Source organism: Cetorhinus maximus, chromosome 12 (genome assembly GCF_964194155.1).
Source record: "Cetorhinus maximus chromosome 12, sCetMax3.hap1.1, whole genome shotgun sequence".
NCBI classification, from domain to species: domain Eukaryota; kingdom Metazoa; phylum Chordata; class Chondrichthyes; order Lamniformes; family Cetorhinidae; genus Cetorhinus; species Cetorhinus maximus.
This window is the reverse complement of record NC_135890.1, coordinates 38,361,724-38,384,907: the sequence shown is the minus strand read 5'-3', so window position 1 is coordinate 38,384,907 and position 23,184 is coordinate 38,361,724. Positions and strand designations below refer to the sequence as shown.

General features: G+C 39.4%; 1 protein-coding gene across 3 annotated transcripts in view; it reads right to left on the bottom strand.

Annotated features, from left to right (window-relative positions):
- Window positions 1-450: 450 nt before the first annotated feature.
- cerk (ceramide kinase) overlaps window positions 451-23,184 on the bottom strand; it is a 67,912-nt gene continuing 45,178 nt past the window's right edge. For all 3 annotated transcript variants that reach the window (XM_078553350.1, XM_078553351.1, XM_078553352.1), the window contains 7 exons: window positions 20,345-20,419; window positions 19,000-19,152; window positions 17,496-17,601; window positions 16,255-16,328; window positions 12,772-12,977; window positions 10,187-10,395; window positions 451-3,157 (listed from right to left, as the gene is read on the bottom strand). In XM_078553350.1, coding sequence (XP_078409476.1) covers window positions 3,070-3,157; window positions 10,187-10,395; window positions 12,772-12,977; window positions 16,255-16,328; window positions 17,496-17,601; window positions 19,000-19,152; window positions 20,345-20,419 — 911 coding nt within the window. In that variant the 3' untranslated portion in view covers window positions 451-3,069. The remainder of the gene's footprint in view (window positions 3,158-10,186; window positions 10,396-12,771; window positions 12,978-16,254; window positions 16,329-17,495; window positions 17,602-18,999; window positions 19,153-20,344; window positions 20,420-23,184) is intronic.

Here is a 23,184-nt window from a genome sequence, read left to right as displayed (position 1 = left end):
CCCGCCGGTGGATGAGGTTTCATGTTTTTCCTATTGCCCGCTGGGGCTCCTGGCCTGCCCGACAACCTTAAGGTTGGACGGGCAGGTCCTTTAATTATTTAAATTATCCTGTCAATGGCCTCAATTGGCCATTGACAGGTCGGCGGACGCACAGCTGATTTTGCTGTGTCCCCACCTTCCTGAAAATTTAAATGGGACGGGATGATGTTGGGGGTTCCCCCCAATGTCATCCCGCATCGGCGAGCGGGCCCTGCCCCCTTCTCGCCGACGGCAAAATTCTGCCCCTAGTGTCTTAAAGGAATTGCGTCTTCAAGCTTGTTTTTAAGCTACTTATCTGATTTCACTGTTCAGATGAAAAAGTGGCCCAATAAAGTATTAGCATATAGTACAGTTCTTTATCTATAAGACAAATGGCATACACTTTCAACAATAAATATGCTCATTCTTGAAAAGAATTCAAGTGTTTAATGAATGAAAAAACTGATTAAATCTGTTTAAAAATAACTGAGTAGCAAAGATTTTGGAAGATTAACATACATCATTTGCTCAGTTTTTTGTTGCATTTTGTTTGATTTCAGCTACTGAATAAATAATTAAATGGGGTTATGATCTTTTTAAATCTGGAGTTTTCACAAACTCTAATTGGAAAACCTGATACACTGATTTGTTGACTAATTAGATGTGTATTTATTAGGAATAGATAATTCAAATATAGTAAAATAATGAAAACAATTGAATACATTATATATGTTTGCACGAAAATCAACTATGGAAGTTTAACACTTTTTACTGAGAATATGTCCCTAACACTCCACTTCCTGCTCTCAAGGGTGGGAATGGGACTTCACCACATGCTCAGCCACAACCCATCCTCCTGTATACAGGTTAGGCTTGGGTGGCATCTCTGCCTGCAAGTAAGGGCTCTACACTGCAACAGCAGGTAATTCTGTCATCAGTGCATTAGGGTTGCTGCTGAAGTACCAGTTGAGGACTATTTAAAAAAAGGCAGAATAAACCTAAAAATGAGTATTAAATTTGATGCCAATACTTCAGCCAAGGCCTTCAACAGGTGAAGTAAAAGGAGCAAAGACAGCTACTACGCATTCTCCCTCCAACAAACAACCTCAAGGTCATTCATACCCCAAAGACTATAAGTTTTTTTTTGGTGGTCCCAGGGAATGACAGCAAAAGCAAACTTGAAGCAAATGGGCCATGAATCTAGGTCCTGTCTCTTGCTGGCATTTGCAGGCAGATGTGAAAGGAACAGGAGAAAAATTAAGGTCGGGCAGGGAGATGGCAGCAAGAGACCTCATAGATCAATTTTCCATGTTTGATTTAGGGCAAGATAGTAGAGCAAAATTCAGCGCTTTTATACATTAACTGACTAAAAGACAACTCAGCAAACTAAAATGTTTCAAAGCAGCATCCAACACCAGTTATGAAATTGCTAAGGAAGTGGAACACACAGCATCAAGCTGCAAGATCTTTCTGTCCTCAATATGTTCTAAAGCAGTTCATAAACTAATTAATTACTTTTGAAACGTTATGTAGGTAAACACAGCAGCTAATTTGCATCCAGCAAGGCTCCAAAATTGGTAATAACATGAATGACCAGGGTAAGGGAGGGAGGTGGAGTAAGGGGAGAGCAAAGAGTGAACCAAATTAAATCAGGCAAATAGTTTCACTTTAATTTTTTTCCATCTAGGGCATTTTGTCTCACCAATTCCTCACTAGCAAACTATTTAAATAGTTTCCCCCCAACACCACCCCACAAGGGACAATTTTACCAAAGTTATTTCGCCTGGAAGCTAAGCAGATCATCAAAAATGGCCTGATGAATTAATTACTGGAAAAAATAGTTTCACGTTCAGGAACTGAGAGCATTTTTGAACTGTTTACATCAACAAATCAGAGAAAGCTATGTGGGACAAGCATTGAAAACAAATCACACTTTACAAAGGCGGTGTGGATGACATCCTAACCAATTATTTACATTAGCTTTGTACAATTTAAATGGATGCCAAAGAAAATACAAGGAACCACATATTCACAAACACACCAAAAACAACCTGGACAAATATTTTTGAAATGAACGGAAGTCAAATAAAACAAAACATTAATACTTGGTTCAAGAAACAAAGATCTATACTGCAGGAACCAACTCCGTGCAGCTGTACAGAAGTACTGAACATTCTTACAAGAGGAATGTAAAATACAGAAGAAAAATGGTGAGTGCTACCTTCTGTAGTTCAGTTAGATATAATCTATTAGTGCATTTACACTACTACCTACATAGGATTCACATAGTGAACACATACTAAGCTAAGCAAAGGCTAGCTTCATGTACTACAACAATAAATATATATTTCTATTTATGTACAAACTCAAACACTTAACAATTCAATGTTTATATATTTTTCTCTATTAATAGTTACTAAAATAAAGAATTGTTCTCAAACTATAGAAACTTTGTATAATTGCTTAGAAAGTACAATCAGATTGCATTGATAAGTTGCAAGGTGCAGTAAAATGAAAAAAAAATCTAGCTCAGTTCAAAGAATGTAGTTACAAAAGCAATTTGGATCCTGTGTCAGAAAAACAAAATATGAAATCCGCAGTCTAAATTTTAATAGCAGTCAGTAAATCAGTACTGACACATACTCCAATTAAAATGAGGCAGATGATTGAGTGGCTTGCTTTTAAACTCTGTGCCACTTTCTAATTATGCATTTTTTAAAATTCTGCTAATTTTCAAACCAGTGTCTTACAACAGAGCAATGACATTGTTAATCTATCTTTTTTAACCTGAAATACTGTAGCTTAAATTTAAATTCTCCCCTTGAAATGGAAGTCTTAAATTAAAAATTGACAAGTTGAAACCTTAAAACTACACATTAAATTTGTTTTTTTTCTGTTGCTTCTAATGCTTACACTTTGTGTAATAAATATTACTGTAATGCAAAGTAGTTCAGAATCACAAGATTACACAGTAAATTTAAAAACTTAAATACTCTATTTTAAACTTTGACATAAATCATTTAAGGAGTCCTGAGATAGCTTGGAATCTGCTTAAACTGCAAATGAATTTCTAACATCTTGTTGCACAGAAAGTTCTTCTATTCCTCTTACAAAAAGCCTCAACAGCTGGCAGTGAACCCTACAAAGAAAAATAAAATAAAATTAGTCTAAGAATTAAATACTAAAATGTTTATTTATCTTTCAATTTGAATAATTAGGGAACAAGGAAACAAAAGTGGGAAGAAGTCAACAGCTAGGACAGTGTGTGTCCTGGTGTATATCCTTCCATGTGTATTACTGGACAAGTTTGAAAAATTATTTTAAAAATGTTGAAACCAATGTTGGCTTAAACATATTAGTAAATCTTGAGTCATTGTAGAAAGTTTATGCCCAAAACTGTGCACTATGAAGCTGCTCCAAAAAAGTGTGGCCCTCCGAGAACTGTGTACACTAAGTTGTAATGAGTGTAAATGAGGACAGAGGGACAATGCGAGCAAACTACGAGGGAAAACATAAAACACTTCTGTGGCAGATGATTCTACATTGCACTGAAGACTCCCTTATATGATTTTATTTTTCATTAGTGTTGCCTTAAATGTTATTTTCACGTAGTGGTGATAATACGACTTATAATGCCTTCTTTGTTGTGATCTCTTACTGTTCAGCAATTCATTGTGAAAGCAAACACATAAATCAATTATATCCACAAAATGCATTAGCTTCTCATTTCCAAAGATCAATAATGGTGATGCTGCGAGATTAAATATAAGTATATAAATGGAGCCTAATTAAATTAAGATGCATTCTATTGAAAGAATGCCAATTTAAAAATGTTTTCTGCTTGAATAGATTTGAACATTGCATTCTCAAAGATGACTTATATCGATTCAGACAATTGGAGTATGTGGAAAGGTTTATCGTGTACATTTGATTTAGGGCAGATTCAATATTAGCTGAAATATTTTAGCAAAGGGAACATTATTATTTTCTAATAACAAAAACAGAAAATGCTGGAAAAACTCAGCAGGCCTAACAGCATCTGTGGAGAGAAAAAAAAGAGTTAACGTTTCAAGTCCCTATGACTCTTCCTCAGAGCTCTGAAGAGTAATAAGGACTTGAAACATTAACTCTGTTTTTTTCCCTCCACAGATGCTGCTAGGCCTGAGTTTTTACAGCATTTTCAGTTTTTATTTCAGATCTCCAGCATCTGCAGTATTTTGCCTTTATTTTCTAAAAATATTGTTTATGTTTGCCATAAGTTTTAACCCTTATTGTGTCAAAACCAACAGTATATCCGTAAAAACTGCACAGCAAATATTGTGACCTACAAATATATGAACAAACCTCCAAATTTAAAACAGCACTGTAAAATAACACTCAGATACAGACCTTTACCTTAGTAATGTGTATTCCTTTGCATTACAGTTCCCAAACCCAAAAAGCCCGCTTCCACTACCTTCCCAAGATGTACAAATAGGACTGCGCCCCGGCAGGCCTATTGTTTCAGCCTCACCGAACTGATCTTTTCCTATCTCAACTCTACTTATTCGCCGCTTGACCAGTGTTTTCCGACCTGCACCTGTGACTCTTCCAAAGCCCTCCATCATTGTAACAGTTACTAATTTGCTCAGCCTAACCATCTCTTCACCATGGACATCCAATCTCTCTACACCTCAACCCCCACCAGGACAGTCGGAGGGTTATTTGGTTCTTTCTTGAACAGAAATCCAACCAGTCTCCATCCACTACCACCACCCTCTGTCTGGCTGAACTGGTTCTCACACTGAACAACTTTCCCTTTAACTTTTCTTAGTTCCTCCAAATAAAAGGAGCTACTATGGGTACCTGCACGAGTCCTAGCTATGCTTGCCTTTTGTGGGATGTTCCAGTCCCTCACCTCTTTTGCGAGTACATTGATGATTGTATCAGTGCTGTTTCCTGCTCTCGCCCTGAACTAGAATATTTCTTCATGTTTGCTTCCAATTCCACCCTTCTCTCACCTTCACATGGTCAGTCCTGGTCTCTTCCCTTCCCTTTCCCGACTTGTGTTTCCATTTCTGGGGATAGCCTATAAACAAATATTTATTAACTCACTGAATCCCACACTACCCTGCTTCATACAAAAGCTCCACCTCATTCTCCCAGTAGCTCTGTCTCCATTGCAACTGTTCTGATGCAACTTTCCACACCAGCACTTCAGATGGGTCTTCCAGATGCAGCCTTCCAGACTCAACATTTGAGTTCAACAATTTGAGCAAAATATCTACCACCCCATTTGTTTCCTCTTCCTTTGCAAGTTTCTATTTTCGCCTCATTTTTCCCTCATCTTGGCTCCGAATTGGCAGCTGTTCATGATTCTGCCATTCACCACCTCCTCTACACAGATCTTGTTTCTTTACTTGTCCCATTACCATTCCATTTTGTCCTGCACCACCAACTCTTTTGTTATTTAATCTCTCCTGCCCTTCAGCCCCTCACAGACCCCTTTTGTTCTTTTACGAGCCCTCCTCTCTTTCTTGCTTAAAACTGATTATATTCCTAACTTTTCCCAGTTCTGATCAGTGTTGAGCGACCTTAAATGTTAACTCTGTTTCTCCATTCACACATGCTGCCTGACCTGCTTAGTATTTCTAGCATTTTCTGTTGTTACTATCTAGAACAATAACAGCCAGGCAGTGAGCCAGATGTTGTGGTGTACATTGGTACCAATGACAAGGAGGGCAGGTGTTGAGGTCTTTTGGTCAGATTTTCAGGAGCTAGGGAGAGGTTAAAAAGTAGCTCGTCAAAGGTAGTAAACCTCTTAGTTACTCTCCAGGTCATGTGTTAGCTAGAGAAGTCCGAGGAAAATAGGGAGGATCAATGCTTGGCTTCAGGCATGGTTGAGAAGGGAGGGATTCAGATTCTTGGGGCACCAATATCCTTGTGAGCAAGTTCACTAATGTAATTGTGGAGGGTGCAAGCATAAAGAAGAAGAAAGGAGGAATAAGGTGCATAAAGTGGGCATTGGATCGGGCTAGAGAAAAAGGTAGCACCATATTAGATAGCAAAGAGGTATGACAAGGATTACAAAGACAGCGTTAGAATGCATGTATGTAAGCGCACAGTGTGGTGAATAAGGTTGGTGAGCTATCAGAACAAGTATCCATGTGGGAATATGTGGTGCCAATAATGGAAATGTGGCTTAAAAATGGTGAGAACCAGGCACTCAATATTCAGGGGTACAAGCACTTAATATTCAAGGATACAAAGTGTTCACAAAATCTAGAGAAGAAAAAAGGTGGGGTGTCAGTACTGATTAGGGAAGACATTGTGGTGATAGAAAGAGAGGATGTCCTTGAGGGAGAAATGACAGAATCCATTTGGTTAAAGATGAGAACCAAGAAAGGTATGATCGCACCATTTGGGAAATTCTACATGCCTCCAAGTAGCGAGAGAGAGAAATCGAGGAGAAATTCTGCAGGGAAATCACAAATGTGCAAGAACAATGGAGTGGTGATATTTGGGAACTTTTGCCCAATCGATATTTGGGTAACTAATCTTCGAATAAAGGGAAAGGAGGGGGAGGAATTTCTGAAACATGTTCCTTGACCAGTATGTTCCTGGTCCAACTAAGGAGGTAGCATTGTTAGATTTGGTGCTGGGAAATGAGGTCGGCCAAGTGGACCATGTGCCTACAGCGGAACACCTGGGTAACAGTGATCATATCACAATGTTTAGATTATCATGGAGAAGAGCAAGAAACAATCTAAAGTAGAACTTGTAAATTGGAAGATAGCTAAATTCAGCAGGAAAAGTGGTAATATAGCAGAGTAAAATGGAATCAAAAACTGGCAGGAAAAGCAGTAAAGAAATAATGGATGATCTTTAAGGACATTTTTCAGGTACAGGCAAGGCACATTTCAGCAAAGGCAAAAAGTAGGGCAATTAAAGCCATAGCTCCTGGGATGACAAGGAAGATAGAGAATATGATGAAACTAAAATTGGTGTATGATGCATGTCAGGCGAACTCTTCAAGCGACAGCCAGGCCAAGTACAATAAGTTGGATGGGGAGGTGAGAAGGAAAATAAGACTGAAAGAGAATGAGAATAGAATGGCAGTTAACATAAAAGGAAACCCAAAAATCTTCTGCCATCATATAAATAATAAGCAGGTAGTAAGAGGCAGGGAGGGGCCTATTAGGGACAATGAGGGTGATGTATGCTTAGAGGTGCAGGGTATGGCTAGAATACTTAATGAGCATTTTGTTTTATTATTTACCAAACATAAAAATATCAGTGGAAGCAGAGATAGTAGAGGTAATGGATAGGATGAAAACAGAGGCAGGATGCACTAGAAAGGCTGGCTACACTTGGATTGGAAATGTCACTTGGTCTGGATGGCTTGCATCCCCGGGTTGAAGGAAGTGGGGATACAGGCAGAAGTTTTTGCCATAATATTACAATTTGTTCTAGATATGGGGGAGACGCCATAGGATTGGAGTGTGGCAAATGTGACACCGTTATTCAAGAAAGGGGTTAAAGGCAGTGAATGTTTTAGGTGATGGATGGAGTGCCAATCAAGTGGGCTGCTTTACCCTGGATGGTGTCAAGCTTCTTCAGTGTTGCTGGAGCTGCACCTATCCAGGTAAATGGAGAGGTTTCAACCCTACTTCTGACTTGTGCCTTGTAGATCGTGGACAGGCTTTGGGGAGTCAGGAGGCAAGTTAGTTGCCGCAGGATTCCTAGCTCTGACCTGCTCTTGTAGCCACAGTATTTATATGGCTAGTCCAGTTCAGTTCCTGGTTAATGGTAATCCCCAGGATGTTAATAGTGGGGGATTCAGCGATTGTAATGCCAGTGAATGTCAAGGGGCAATGGTCATATTCTCTCTTGCCGGAAATAATCATTGTATGGCATTCATGTGGCACGAATGTTACTTACCACTTGGCAGCCCAAGCCTGGATATTGACCAGGCCTTGCTGCACTTGGATATGGGCTGCTTCAGTATGAGTCGTGAATGGTGCTGAACGTTGTGCAATCATCAGCAAACCTCCCCACTTCTGGCCTTATGATGGAAGGAAGATCATTGATGAAGCAGCTAGAGATGGTTGGGCTGAGGACACTACACTGAGGAGCTAGCTTGGCTAGGGGGTGCAGCAAGTTCTGGAGCACAAGTCTTCAGTAACAATGCTGGAATAGTGTCAGGGCCATAGCCGTAGCAGTATCCAGTGCCTTCAGCTGTTTCTTGATATCATGTGGAGTGAATCAAATTGGCTGAAGACTGGCATCTGTTGAATCATCCAAACGCCAATTCTGGCTGAAGACTGTTGCAAATGCTCCAGCCTTATCTTTTGCACTGATGTTCTGGGCTCCCCCATTGTGGAGGATGGGGATATTTCTGGAGCCTCCTCCTCCAGTGAGTTGTTTAATTGTCCACAACCATTCATTGAATGGATGTGGCAGGACTGCAGAGCTTAGATCTAATCCAGTGGTTGTGGAATGGCTTAGCTCTGTCTATTGCTTGCTGCTTATACTGTTTGGCAGCAGTCCTGTGTTGTAATTTCATCAGGTTGACACCTCATTTTTAGGTATGTCTGGTGCTGCTCTTGGCATGCTCTCCTTCACTCTTCATTCAACCAGGGTTGATCCCCTGGCTTGGTGGTAATGGTAGAGTGGGGGATATGCCGGGCCATGAGGTTACAGATTGTGCTCAAGTACAATTCTGCTGCTGTTGATGGCCCACAGCGCCTCATGGATGCCGAGTGTCAAGTTGCTAGAGCTATTCGAAATCTATCCCAATTAGCATGACAGTAGAGCCACACAACACGATAGAGGGCATCCTCAATGTGGAGAAGGGACTGCGTCTCCAAAGGACTGTGGGTGGTCATTCCTATCAATACTGTCATGGCCAGAAGCATCTGCAGCAGGCAGGTCGGTACGGTTGAGGTCAAGTATATTTTCCTTCTTTTTGGTTCCCTCACCACCTACTGCAGACCCAGTCTTGCAGCTATGCTCTTTAGGACTCACCAGCTTGGTATGTAGTGGTGCTACCAAGCCACTCTTGGTGATGGATATTGAAGTCCCCCACCCAGAGTACATTCTTGCCACACTCAGTGCTTCCTCCAAGTGGTGTTCAACATGGAGGAGTACTGATTCATTTGCTGACACGGTGATTCCTTGCCTATGTTTGACCTGATGCCATGAGACTTCATGGGGTCTGGAGTTGATTTTGAGGGCTCCCAGCCCAACTCCCTCCTGAATGTGCTGCCATCTCTGCTGGTAATGGTGATGGTGGTGCCTGGGGCATTGTCTGTAAGCTATGGTTCCATGAGTATGAGTATGTGAGACTGTTGCTTAACTAGTTTGTGAGGCAGCTCTCCCAATTTTGGCATAAGCCCCCAGCTGCTAATAAGGAGAACTTTGCAGGGTCGACAGGGCTGAGTTTGCCGTGGTCGTTTCCAGTGTCTAGGTCGATGCTGGGTGGTCTGTCTGGTTTCATTTCTTATCCAATTTTCTGTAGCAGTTTGATACAACTGAGTGGTTTAACTGCCATTTCAGAGGGCAGTTAAGAGTCAACCACAGAGCTGTGCATCTAGAGTCACATGTAGGCCAGGCCAGGTAAGGATGGGCAGATTCCCTTCCTTAAAAGACATTAGCAAACCAGATGGGTTTTTATGACACTCAACAACGGTTTCATCGTCATTAGAATTTTAATTTCAGATTTTTATTGAATTCAAATTGCACCATCTGCCGTGGTGGGATTCCAACCTGAGTGCCTGGATCTCTAGATTACCAGTCCAGTGACAATACCACATTGACACTGCCTCCCCTCGAGTGTATGCTTTAATCAACTATCTTATATTCATCCCAGGTGGTTTCAAGTTTAGATCGGAAAGTCCATGGTGAGTGATAGGTCTATGTTGCAAAGTGATTGCTCTATTTCACTGGATCTCGAAGTCAATCATACTAAACATACACCAGGTACAAGAGTGAGTTAGCTATTTAAACTTCAAAAGGTACATCACTTTTATCCATATATGTATGAAAACATGAAATGTCCATTTGTGATTTGTCACATCACACATGACTGAACAGTGGAAAATTAATTTTTCATGTCGTCAGTGACCTGTAGTCTTTCTGTGCAACCGGTTCACAGACTAGGATAATTCATTGCACAATAAATACATACCTCACTTCAATGGCTGTGTGCTCAATTATCTCACCATCACAATTCCAACTGCTCTGAAGCTGTGCACAGCTGCAGCTGGGATGATCCCTACAGATCTGGCCAAAGAGATTTTTAACAACATCCTGGATATTACTATCCCCCTCATCACAATACTTTGGTGTAAATTTGAATTTCTTCACTCGATAAACCTCAACAAATGCAAGGTCAAACTGAAATATATAAAGAATAATGTTGCGAATGTTAACACTTTTGAATGCATAGGTTTTTCAAATAGTACTTGAATAAATAATACCAGTTTACCAATTAAAAAGTTCAATGCAGAAGTGCTCCTGCAGTCTGAGTTTTCTCACACCCCATGATTTACATTAGCACCATATCAAATTACAGATGTTACATATTTGATGACTTTTCCCAGTTCTGCTTAATAATGTTTTATCAAATTCTGATCAACTAATTTTAACAATTAAATATCCTGGTGTTACATTGCTGAAACAAACATGTGCCTTCAAGCTATCACTTGACACTACATTGTGAATAACCTGTTACGTATTCCATTTTTTTCTACTGGCATATACATTAGTGTGTCTGCAGTTTGACTGGCTCAACTAAAATCAGAGGAATGCCAATGTGTGTCACTGCATAATCTGTAGGCATAATGTAAGCTTTCTTGAATAGTGATGTATTTGTGGAGGATTATTTTCAAAATGGTAATTTTAAATGCAACTAATATAATGCAAGATATGGCATGCTATGATGCTTATAAGTGCATACTTAAAGGAAAGTGTCAAACTGTCTTGTTAATTTAGCAATTTGCTTAATTGGTAAACTTAACCTTTGCTACATTTCTTGAAGATTACAAAATATTGCAGCTGCTGTAGCAGTCGCTGTATGCAATAGTAACCCTACTCTAGCACAAAATTAACCATTGGGCATGTTTTAAAAATAAAACCTGTTTTTAAAAAAAACCAACCTGTGATACAAACAAGATACCCAGGTGAGCAATACACAAACCTGCCTCTTGTTCCTTAGTTAAATATTAACTCCAAAGATTTACCCTATACATAAATACGAATGACTGTCCACTGTCACAAGTTTAATTCAAAGGGTCCTACAGTGGAGATAAAACACTGAGATGGTTTAAGCATTAGGAGAAGACAAAGCATTCTTGTAAATTACACTTCAAATTTAAATTAACTTGAGTATTAAAATTAGATTTCAAGTCACTTATAAAATACTCCCAGATAAGGACATGTAACAAGGATTTAATATTATGCAATAAGAATTAACTTCACCACTGCATAAGCCAAAGCCTAAACTGATACAATTCCACTTTATCCATGTCATTAAATGTGATTTCAAGTTAGTTCTTTAGGAATTTTAACAGGCATTAATTAGTACAGTGATGTGCCATTTTTGAAGTCTGACTACTTAAAAGGTTAGTGGTTGACTTTGAAAGCTGTCAAACCAAACATCCTCCCACTTCCATAGCTGGTGCAAACAAAGGGTGCTTATTAGGCATTGTACAACATACATAGCCCATTTTAAAAAAAATCAGTTCATGGAATGCAGGCATTGCTGCCTCAACCATCATTTTTTGCCCATCCCTAATTGCCCTTGAGAAGGTGGTAGTGAGCCACTTTCTTGAACCCCACAGTGCAGTTAGGGAGGGAGTTCCAGAATTTTGACCTAGCAACAGTCAAGGAATGGCAACATAGCTCCAAGTCAGGATGGCGTGTGGCTTGGAGGGGAACTTGCAGGTGGTGGTGTTCCCATGCATCTGCTGCCTTTGTCCTTCTAGGTGGTAGAGATCAGAGGTTTAGAAGGTGCTGTCGAAGGAGCCTTGGTGAGTTGTTGCAGTGCACCTGCTGACACTGTGCATCAGTGGTGGAGGGAGTGGATGTTGGATGCATATACATTTTAATTATAAGATTTTAATCTTCTCACATGTTTGTGGTTCATTATCAGTTAAACACAACTAAATTTCATTTTGCAAGTTTACATTGAGATTTAAAATTAGATTTAAAGTCAATTATAATATATTCTCATATAATGTCATGCAACAAGGATTTATTATTATGCAAAATTTTGGTTTGACTCATGCTACAAGTTACATGACAGTACTGCAAACAGCTGAATGCTATCTCTACATTAACTGAAAGAGATGTGAAATGCGAGAAACGCAAGTAGGTCATTCAACACCTGCAAACAAAACACGGTCAAAAGCTTTGAGTACAAGATACTTGCTCAGAACCCTTAAATCTGAAAAATTAACCCATATTTTCCCTTGACTGAATAACCTGCGGCATGTTTTTGGCTTTAGATTACAGTATTTGCAAGGTTTTAATTTTAATAACGAATCATCATGGTTTAGTTTCAACTTGCTAATTTTGTCAAATCATCAATATCTTCCTAACACAACAACTTAAAAGAAAATGCTTTTCCTCAAGTAGAGGATGGGCTATTATACAAAACTATACATCGCACAAACCAAAAAAAACTGCAGTAATTTAGTGGGGCTACAAGACTGTGGCCATTTTGTATTGCTATGCCAGTAGCATTAAGTGGAAAATCCAATAAATCTATACCTGGTCACTGTTGTTTGTATGCCTGAAAAGATGCTTCAGGAAACTGAGTCTTGAACACTTGTGGACTAAAATAAGGTCAATGGTTCCATCAGCCAAGTGTGCTGCTGGTGAAAGACCCTTGGGAGACTTTGGGCATGCACAACTCATATTTGCTGAATTTATGGCCAGGAACTTTCCTTTGATCACTTTCCACTGTTCTTGCTCTTCTAAAATAAGAAAAACAAGTGTTAACATAAACCAGTGAAGGCCGGATTACAACCTTTACACTTGCACCTGTACCAATATAATTATTTTTCATTTTACAGCCTGGACAATAAGGGATATCAGGCCATTAAACAAAGAGAACATCAAAACTAGAAATGATCATGTCCTCAATGAAGGTTCATACATATCGGTGCCACTGATTGAAATTAGAAGAGCAGTAACTGTATAAATTCTCACATCTAGTACAGTGGTTCTCAAACTGGGGTCCAAAGACTTTTCAGGGAGTCTGTGAAATAAGTGAATGAGGAGCAACCAGAGATGTCATGCAGCAATTGGATGAAAATCACATTAGTCATTTGCAGCAGATTCACGAGCCTGTGGGTAATTTCTGATAAACGTGAGTCAACTAGTGACTGCCCATTGCTTCTACTAGCGCTTCCTCAACTCCATCGCTGTATTTGCAAAGGACTATTTAAAATGCTTGAGGATGTGCTTCAACATGATCCTTATCCGATTACTGCACAACATCTCACCAATGAAAAATTTGGGATCCATTTCTTGAAATTTGTTTTTTCAATAAAACTTATCCTGTGCTCATGAGTGGTGGCAAAAACAAGGAATGGTTACAGCAGCTGTGACAATGCTTTTACATATAGATCAGTTAAAAAAGTCAGCTTGGGCCTTTAGGCTTGTCTGGATTTATACCACATGCTGAGAGTTTAAATTGGTGTCCTGCATCAGTGTATATTGGTATAAAATAAAGTCAGCTGCTGCTGATCATTTGTAAAGCGAAGAACAGTTGGCCTTCTATGTGACAACTTTGAAGCTTGGCTAAGGGTAAGTGCTAGCTTCATGAGTTATGGTATTACAGATCCTGTCTGGAATAGCAGAATGATTTACCAGTGCCATTGTTGAACATCACACTAAGCAGGCAGACCCATCTCACTGATACCTGCAAGTAAATGTTTTCTTAAAAGCATTATTCAAACATTCTTTACCTGCAGTACTTTCATTTTGAGTACTGCATATCCTAATTTAGATGGGGCTTCCATGATTAATAATCCATTTGAAAAGTGGCCCTTCAACCACAAGTGTTTCAGAACCACTGATCTACTTAGTACAGAACTTTAAAGCCAACTGTTGCATTCCAACTACAATCTACTGGAATGAAAACAGAAAATTCTGGAAAAACTCAGCAGGTCTGGCAGCATCTGTAGAGAAAGAAACAGAGTTAATATTTCAGGCTCATATGACTCTTCCTCAGAGTTGAAGTAGAAACGTGATGGCTTTTATATGTTTAAGAGGGGGTGGAGCAGGTGAAGCAAAATAGGTGGTCAAGGATAGGTGAGAGCCAAGGAAAAACTTGACAAAGATGTCATGGATACAAGAAAAGGGAGTGTTAATGGCAGTGTTAAAGACTAAAGAAGGTGCTGATAGTGGCATAAAAGGTAATAGAGCAGAATGTGTTAATAGCAGAACAAGAGTCAATGCTTTGTGACAGATGGTCTTGTGGCCCTGTTTTTGATGGGGGGGGTGGAAGATTGGGGAAAAAGGATAAAATTTAAAAGAAAAGAATAAATAAATACTTATTTAAAAATTGGATTAAAAAAAAAGGAGCGAAGATGGAGGAGTTCATGGTCTGAAGCTATTGAACTCAATGTTAAGTCTGGAAGGCTGTAAAGTGCCTAATCGTAAGATGATATGCTGTTCCTCCAGTTTGCGTTGGGCTTCACTGGAACATTGCAGCAGGCCAAGGACAGACATGTGAGCATGAGAGCAAGATGGTGTGTTGGCAAGCAACAGGAAAGTCTAGGTCATGCTTGTGGACTGAGCGAAGGTGTTCTGCAAAGCGATCACCCAGCCTGCGTTTGCTCTCCCCAATGTAGAGGGGGTCACATTGGGAGCAGCGAATACAGTAGACCAAAGTGAAGCAGGAGCAAGTGAAACGCTGCTTCACCTGAAAGGAGTGTTTAGGGCCTTGGGTGGTGAGGAGGAGGAAGTAAAGGAGATGTTGCGCCTTCTGCGATTGCATGACAAGGTGCTTTGGGAAGGGGATGAGGAGTTGGGGGGTGATGGAGGAGCGGACCAGGGTGTCACAGAAGTAACGGTCCCTATGGAATGCTGATGATTGCGGGGAGGGGGTGGGGGGGGGAGCGAGGTGATGGGAAGATGTGTTTGGTGGCGGCGGCATCATGCTGGAGTTGACACAAATGACAGAGGATGATCTTTTGAATGTGGAGACTGGTGGGGTGAAAAGTGAAGACAAGGGGGACCCTATCATGATTCTGGTAGGGAGGGGAAGGGTTGAGGGCAGAAGTGCAGGAGATGGGTCGGACATGGGTTCTATCTGCAATCTACTGGAGGCCAGGTCAAACTTGGAATCTTGGATGGGAAGAGGAGCAGGGGGAGCCAGTAGGAAGAGGAGCTGGGGGAATCATTAAAATTTTTATTGCTAATTATATAACCGTTTACAGGAACAATGCCTTTGTCTGCCCTGCTTGTTTGTTGACTTACGCATGTGCTCATGACCCCTAAACTTTCGCATGTAAAAATCCATGCAAGTTGTGGGCAAATAAGCAAAGCTCTTGCACTAATGGTGCCTCCCGCTTTAAGAATAGTAATGGCAGGACCAGAGTGGGCTCCTTTGGAGCCCATTGGGGCACAACGCAACTTCCAGGTTTCGGCTTAAGGTAGGTTGCCCTATGTTGCATCGCCATTGTGTCCCTTAATAGTGGTGAACCTCTCAGCTGTCTCTGCTATTGAGAAAGGAAAATTAAGGCCATTGCTTACATTTTACCAAATTGTGAATGAAATATTAAGTTTCACAAATAAATGTTAGAAATGTCCAAGGCTCAAGATCCTTATAGAATTATAAGCTTCACAGTTTGTAACATATCAAATCGCTTTAACTAACTCAAGTAAAATGAATTAATTACAGTAACATGCCATTTTAACTTCAACTGATAAAGCAGAAACTTCCGGCAGCAAAGCATTTTGTGCAAAAACCTACCCTATCGACCCAAAATTACTGGCGCAACTGGGGATTCACACCAACCCGTAAAGAACAAAGGCTGCAGTTATAGAGTACTTCAAATTTTAAAAATATAGAAAAAAGTCACCTATACTCATTAAACACTTCCACTCATCACTTTCAAGTTTGGCATTAACAACTGGCATCAATATTTTTCCAATACATTACATACACTAGAAACAAGATCTTTAAGTACATGGATAGGCATGTTAAATAATTCATCAGACCATAAGCATTTCAGATCTTACCATCAACAAATTTGAATTTCCTTTCTTCTGGTGATATTCTCAATTGTTGTCCACTGTATTTGCAGATTTGACACCTGAAACAAGGAATATCCAGTATTTTGATCAAACAGTAAAAGTAACCAAAGATTATTCACCAAGTCTGAAGAAAACATCAATAGCAAGTTCTACTGAATACAGATTGACCTGGATTTTGTGGTAGACATAATGCTGAGGGTCTTAGTTAGGGAACTGGACAGTAATGAGTGGCTTTCGCACATGGAGTTAAGTGAGGAAAACAGGAAATTGCTGTCTGAGCTTTGATAATCCATATCTTGCCAAGAAACATGACATTACATACATGGAATTGTGTGAAGTTGCTGTAGTTACCCACAAAACACACTAGGAAAAGTTAGGACTTGCCATTCAAGGGTAAGCAAATTTTGGAAAGGAGATACAAGTCTTAATACTACCAAGCAATATCTCTGGTGTTGAAAAGTTTTTCTAAAAATGTGGGATCACAACCCTTCAGGTTTTAACTCTTGTTGGAGAGTTATAAATATTTTAATTTTGTTTTTTTCTTCGTCTCTAATCTCTTTCAATCCTGTCTTTCTTTCTGTCTTCATTTTGCTTTCTGCACATCATTTGATATTATTTGAACTGGCATTTCCTGATTTAGACTGTTTGTGTCAGTGAGTGTGGTGTCTGCGATGTGCGTGTCACGAAGAATTCTTTGGCCTGATTGCTTAGCTATGCAAGTTGCCTGCCCTGTTCGCACAGGTCCCAGATCTATTGTGGAGGGTGCTGTAGTTTTGACACTGATATCTGCAAGTCACAGCACAAAAGCTTACAAAGTTTATGGACAAATGCAATTAACTGTAAGCACCATTCACTGATTGCAAAATCCAGGTCAATAATATGTACTTACTGCTGGCATCAGAAGGACGCTTATCGTTAGAAACATTGAACTAACATGTACATAATAGCTTGATTTGATAATGCAATTATTTTTAAAATCACTAATGCATATTAATGATTTTATTAAGTATGTATTTTTGTTTAATAGAGTATATCATTGTTTTAATTGCAATTATTAGTATTTTTGTTCAACTATATAAGTCTCCTAACAGGTTTGTTAGTTTTTACAATATGAATCACGATCAGAAGCAGAGAAAAATGATCAAACTTCATCAAAATAAATGTGCAATAATACCCATCACCACTGATTCAGGATGGATTAGAATATGCAATGCCAGAGTACTTACCCAGCTGTACATGGACTTGGATCTCTTGGACTGCCAGGTGTTTCAGTTGCTGGTAAAAAAGAAATTTCTCCCTCATAGCAGTGGTGTGAAAGGAAGGTCTTGAAACCTACATATAAAAAACAGGAGACACTCGTGAAAGATAGGATTTTGAGTTATTGGTTAATTGTATCTTTGTAAGTCAAATTTCACTTTGCTGCACAGATGGTGGGCTTTAATAACGATGACGACGAAAACGACAATAACTTGCGTTTATATAGTGCCCTCAACATAGCAAAGCAATTTATCAAACAAAATTTGACGAGGCCATGTGAAGGGTAGGTGATCAAAAGCTTGGTCAAAGAGCTAGGTTTTAAGAAGTGCCTTAATGGAGAAGAGAGATGTAGAGAGGCAAAGAGGCTTAGGAAGGGAAATCTAGCGCTTAGGGTCTAGGCTACTAGATAGTGAAGAGAATCAGTGGTGTGCAAGAGGCCAGAATTGGAGGAGCAGAGGCCAGACAGGGTTTAAGGCCTGGAGGAGGTTATAGAGGTTGGAAAGGATGAGGCCATGGAAGAATTTTCAAAGGTGGAAGAGAATTTTTAGATTAAGACATTGCTCGACCAGGAGCACAGGGATGGTGAGTGAACGGGACTTGGTGCGAGTTAGAATATAGGCACAAAAGTTTACGGAGAATGCAAGATGATAGGGTGGCCAGAAGAGGTTTAGAATAGTTGAACTTAGAGGTAGCAAACACGGATGAGATTTTCATCAGATGAGGTGAGACAGCAGATTGAGTGATGTTAACTCTAATAGATAATATATAAAGGTGTAAAAGCGTTGGAGGCAGTTCAGAACAGGTTTACTAGATTGATACCTGGCATGAGCAGGTTGTCTGATGAGGATAGGTTGGATAGGCTGGACTTGTTTCCACTGGAGTTTAGAAGAGTGAGGGATGACTTGATTGAAGTATATAAGATCCTGAATGGTCTTGACAAGGTGGATGGGGAAAGGATGTTTCTTCTTGTGGGTGAGTCCAGAACTAAGGAGCACTGTTTTAAAATTAGTGGTCACCCGTATAAAACAGAGATGAAGAGAAATTTTTTCTGAGAGTTGCGTGACTTTGGAACTCTCTGCCTCAGAAGGCAATGGAAGAGGGGTTACTGAATATTTTTAAGGCAGAGGTGGATAGATTCTTGTTAGGCAAGGGAATGAAAGGTTATCAGGGGTAGATGGGAACATAGAACTCAAAACACAAACACATCAGCCATGACCTTATCGAATGGTGGAGCAGACTCAGGAGCTGAATGGCCTACTTCTGCTCCTATTTCATATGTTCATATGTTTGTCAGAGTCTGTATTATTCTAGAGGCAAACAACAGGACAAAGGGCACCTCAGTCACTAAGGGAATTTATGAAAAGAGAAGGGCACATTTGTGGTATTCCTTTCAGAGCTCACAATTACACAATTTGCATAACTGGGCAAGAACAATACCGTCATCTCAAATGTATATTAATATATTAAAATTACCAGAAAAATCGTATCTCGATGGACCCAACCAACGGTTCTTTTCACTGTCGATCAGTGTATCACCATAAAATCCATACCCCAATAGAGATACTGAATACTTCAAAAACATGTTTTTATGATGAACTGAACTAACGTCGATGGGTTGAGAGTCACCTGAACAAAAAAAATGACAGTAATGCAACAATTATCTCTGAAAAAAGTTACACAATGGTCTTGTCTCCAAAAGATTAGGTAAAGAATAATTACGTCCAAGTTAAATGTTGATATGTCTATATGATTAATATGGTTTTACTTCCCGATAAATCAGAAAATTAATCTTCACTGCCAAAGGTCCTCAGGGAGAAAATTTTGTCTGCGGGCTAATGGGTAAAATAGGGCTGCAAGGTAGGAGAGGTCGAAAGTGATGGGGGAGGGGGCGGGGAGTGGGGGAATAAAGCCAAGTGCTTCCCCAGTTGAGGTCTAATGCCATCCTGCTCATTAAATACAAGAAACAGATCAGCAAGGCATATGGGTAGAGTGAAAACAGTAAATGACGTAAAAGCTCTGTACTCAAATGCACGCAGTGTGAAAGATTTAAAAAAAAGCAAGAACCACCAACCAGTTTAAAGGGTCTGTTACAGAAACCTGGCTATGTATTCAGTTTGGGCACCACATCTCAGGAAGGATATATTGGCATTTAGAATGATACTGGAGGTCCTGAGGTCAATTAGAGGTTAATCTGTTCACGGAAATTTGCAGATTGTCAGGTGCTTGTAAAGTTTCAATTCCAGATCTGATGAAACCAGTAAGAGGAGATGACAAGCTGCCTTTTGAAAAAATAATTATTGATATGTTAGATAATATTCAGTTTTTAATTACTATTGGGGGGGAATTCTGACAACTACTGGCTGAACTATTCATTGGCATATATTTTAAAAATTAGCATTATTAAAATGCAGTCATTAGCAGATTGGCTTTAATCCGTATAATGTTAAGTAGAACAATTTTTGAAAAATCTGGGCCATCGACTCAAGAAGCCTTTATAATGCAAGTATTTTCGACCATTACTATCTGGCAACTTAAAGTTTTGAGCCCAATAAAACTTTTAAAAATTAGAACTATAATTCAAGCTGTAATCCAAGGTACACATGAAAAGATCCTTGTTGAGGCAATAACTTACAATTTTCTATCACCCCTCACAATACTTCAGAGAAGAGACAAACCCCAAAACTAGGTAGACCCAGAGCAAATAGCACTCGGTCATTCTGAGGAAAATGAACTAGTATAGATAAGGCAGTTAAAAAGTTGCCCCATGTTTTCTGGGTTGACATGTTTTCAAATTACATTAAAGAGTCAAGATACCAACCTAGAATAATGTGCAAGGCAGACGTCATTGGATCATTTGCTCCAACTGTTGCATAGCATATGCAGTCGGTTGAACCTAGAAGAGAGGTAATTTTGCTTGCAGGTTTATTTGCCATTTCTTATATTTTCTTGCAACAGCAAAATTCTTGGTGACAGCAGGTTAAATGCATCAGGCAGCTAATGTTCGCTTCCATTAAAGAGGTTGATTTCTCCAAGATTACTCTAAAGGATTTGAGAACCTTGACAGTCATGTATGTGGTAATTATGGCTGCACTTCCACAATTTTCCAGCCATTAAAATTAAAAGGCAGAAAATTATGGGTACCCTGTGCACAATGTCCCAATTACATAATGGAAGACAGGGTGTTTTGCCAGTGTTCAAAATAAAGTGGAAACATTGACCTTTCTACATCTATAGCTTGCACAATTTTTTTTTTTAAATACATATGTTTGGACACTGGCATGTTGCCTACTAGATGACACTGAAATTGTCATGTTAAATGTATCAACTGACCATGCCAGCCAGCCTTGAAAATTGAAGTGGGGAGAGGAGGGGAAAGGGGACGGAAGTGAAAAGATAAACAAGGTGCAAAAGATTACTTGCAATATTTTTACAAAGGAGAATAAACTGCTATTTTACTGAGGATTTGCTTATAAATTGAGTTTTGTACTTTTCAGTTCAACATACAGCATCTGCAGCCCTTCACCCAATTTGCAAGGCAAAATGAAAAAGTACATTTAAAAAAAACATTTTTCACAATGCTGACAAGCATCACCTAAAGTTATACAGTATCTAGAGTTCTCCAGACATAAGTTCACTAGACAGCTTAGGCCTATGCAAAATTACGATCTTGGAACTGTTTAGCCAGTTTTTATTCTAAAAAAGAACTATTATTTCTACATGTGTAGTAAACGTTATCCCATAAACATGTAACTTCTTACTCAATTCACAATGCAAAGTGACTCGCTTAGTTGCATTATTTGCATCTTCACACTTATTCATTCAAAGTCCAAAATGGAACACAATGCATAATGCAGTAAAAATTCCCCTCAGAAAAAAAACTGTTAAAGATGCAGTAGGTGTTGAAATTTGACTCAAGCTTTATCCCAGGAACAATGAACTGTAACCTGGATTTCACTTTTCCAAAGCAAGTACAGATAAAACAAGTCTGCGTGTTGAGACATAGAAGCACAAAACTGACAGAAGTTGTTTCTTTAATGCAACTATGAGAAAAATGGGGTTAGAAAGCTTACATAAGCAGTCAGAAATTTGTTGGTCAAAATATGCCGCGCATATGGGTTAAAAAATCCATTACAAATGAGCAGAAAAAGATCAATGAAGCCCCAAATGACTTGAGTGTAATTAAAAAAGGGATTTGCATAAAAGCACAAATTATCAAGTGAGGAATAACACTCAATTTTTCACACGATCTATATATAATTTCATATGTTTAGAATCCCAGTTCTCAAATTTAACTGATAGGCTTAATTAACTTATGGCATTTTTGAAAATGACAAGTTAACTTGTAGGCGTTTACTCGCAAGTTAATGAACGTGTAGCAATAGTCCACTAAGATCGATGACTTGTGTCCCATCCAGAAGAGAGGAAGGAAAATATATATCTACATCACCCTAGCTACTTTATAAAATTATTTTATTTTAAAAATGGACAAAGGCTTCACCCTGAAATGCCTGGCTAGCCATGACTCATATCAGAGGAATTTCTAACCTTCAGAAACCAGTAGGGACCGTGTTACCTTTAAAGAGGTGCTAATGCCCCTTGTGATTGCAGAAAATCAAATTCCAAAGAAATGCACCAACACCCTTTACATTTCTAAGGCAGAGCTGTGGCCAATGAAGACACTATGTCTGCAAAGACAAAGGGGGCTCTGATTGTTCTATTAAACCTCTCGCAAAGCTGGAAAATTACATCCTTCGTCCAAATCCCAGAAGAAGTGGGAGGTATGCCACATCCCCATAGCTGCTAGAATCTGTAAATATTAGCGTGTGGAACTGAACTCAGGCAGCCTACCATTTTTCCACCTCACAGGTAGAAGCAGAAAGAGCTCCGTCCAAGTAAATTGCCTAATCTACACTGTGAACTACTGAAACATCCGAACTCCTGTATGTGGGCCTACAAGACTAATTCAATTCTACATACCGTCTTCCATTAATGAAGTCTTCGCTTCTGGAAAGATGGATCACCCTGCAACAGTTTCAGCCTGTTAACCACTGAAGGAATACACCATTGGACTTTTGATTCTGGACTCACATGAAACTATAACTCTTACTTTTATCGTGGTCTTGCCATGCACCCCTTTCTTCCCCATATCCCTCTTTTATTGTATGAGTGCAAAAATGGGCAGATGTTCTGAAGCCCCTTCCCACCTTTGGGGTGTGTGTAAAATAAACCAACTCTCTTATTTTATGTTATCTTGAGTTTGCTGTGGGGTTATTAATAGAGGATTGGATCACTCCAAACTGAAGGGTTGGGGAAACTATGCCACCATTTACAAAGCGGGGAATCAGAGATCAAAAACACCTTTCTGTTTACGGACAGGTAGTCAGAGGAGAAAACAGGGCTGCTTAAATCAATCCCCCTCCTGCCCATAACATTTGATACGAGAACATATTGCAGACACAGGAAACCTAATTTTACTTCCAGCATCAGGTGTAATAAAATCAGCCCCTCTTTTCTCAGCCACTATCTGGGTGTTGTTAGGAAATAGAGATAGTTTGAGAGAGTTATATATGTATTTGGGTGCGTTAGGAATATGGTGTATTTTTAAGTATAAGTTTAATCTGTTGTTATGGCACAGCGGATGGTAAATGCCGAGCTGCT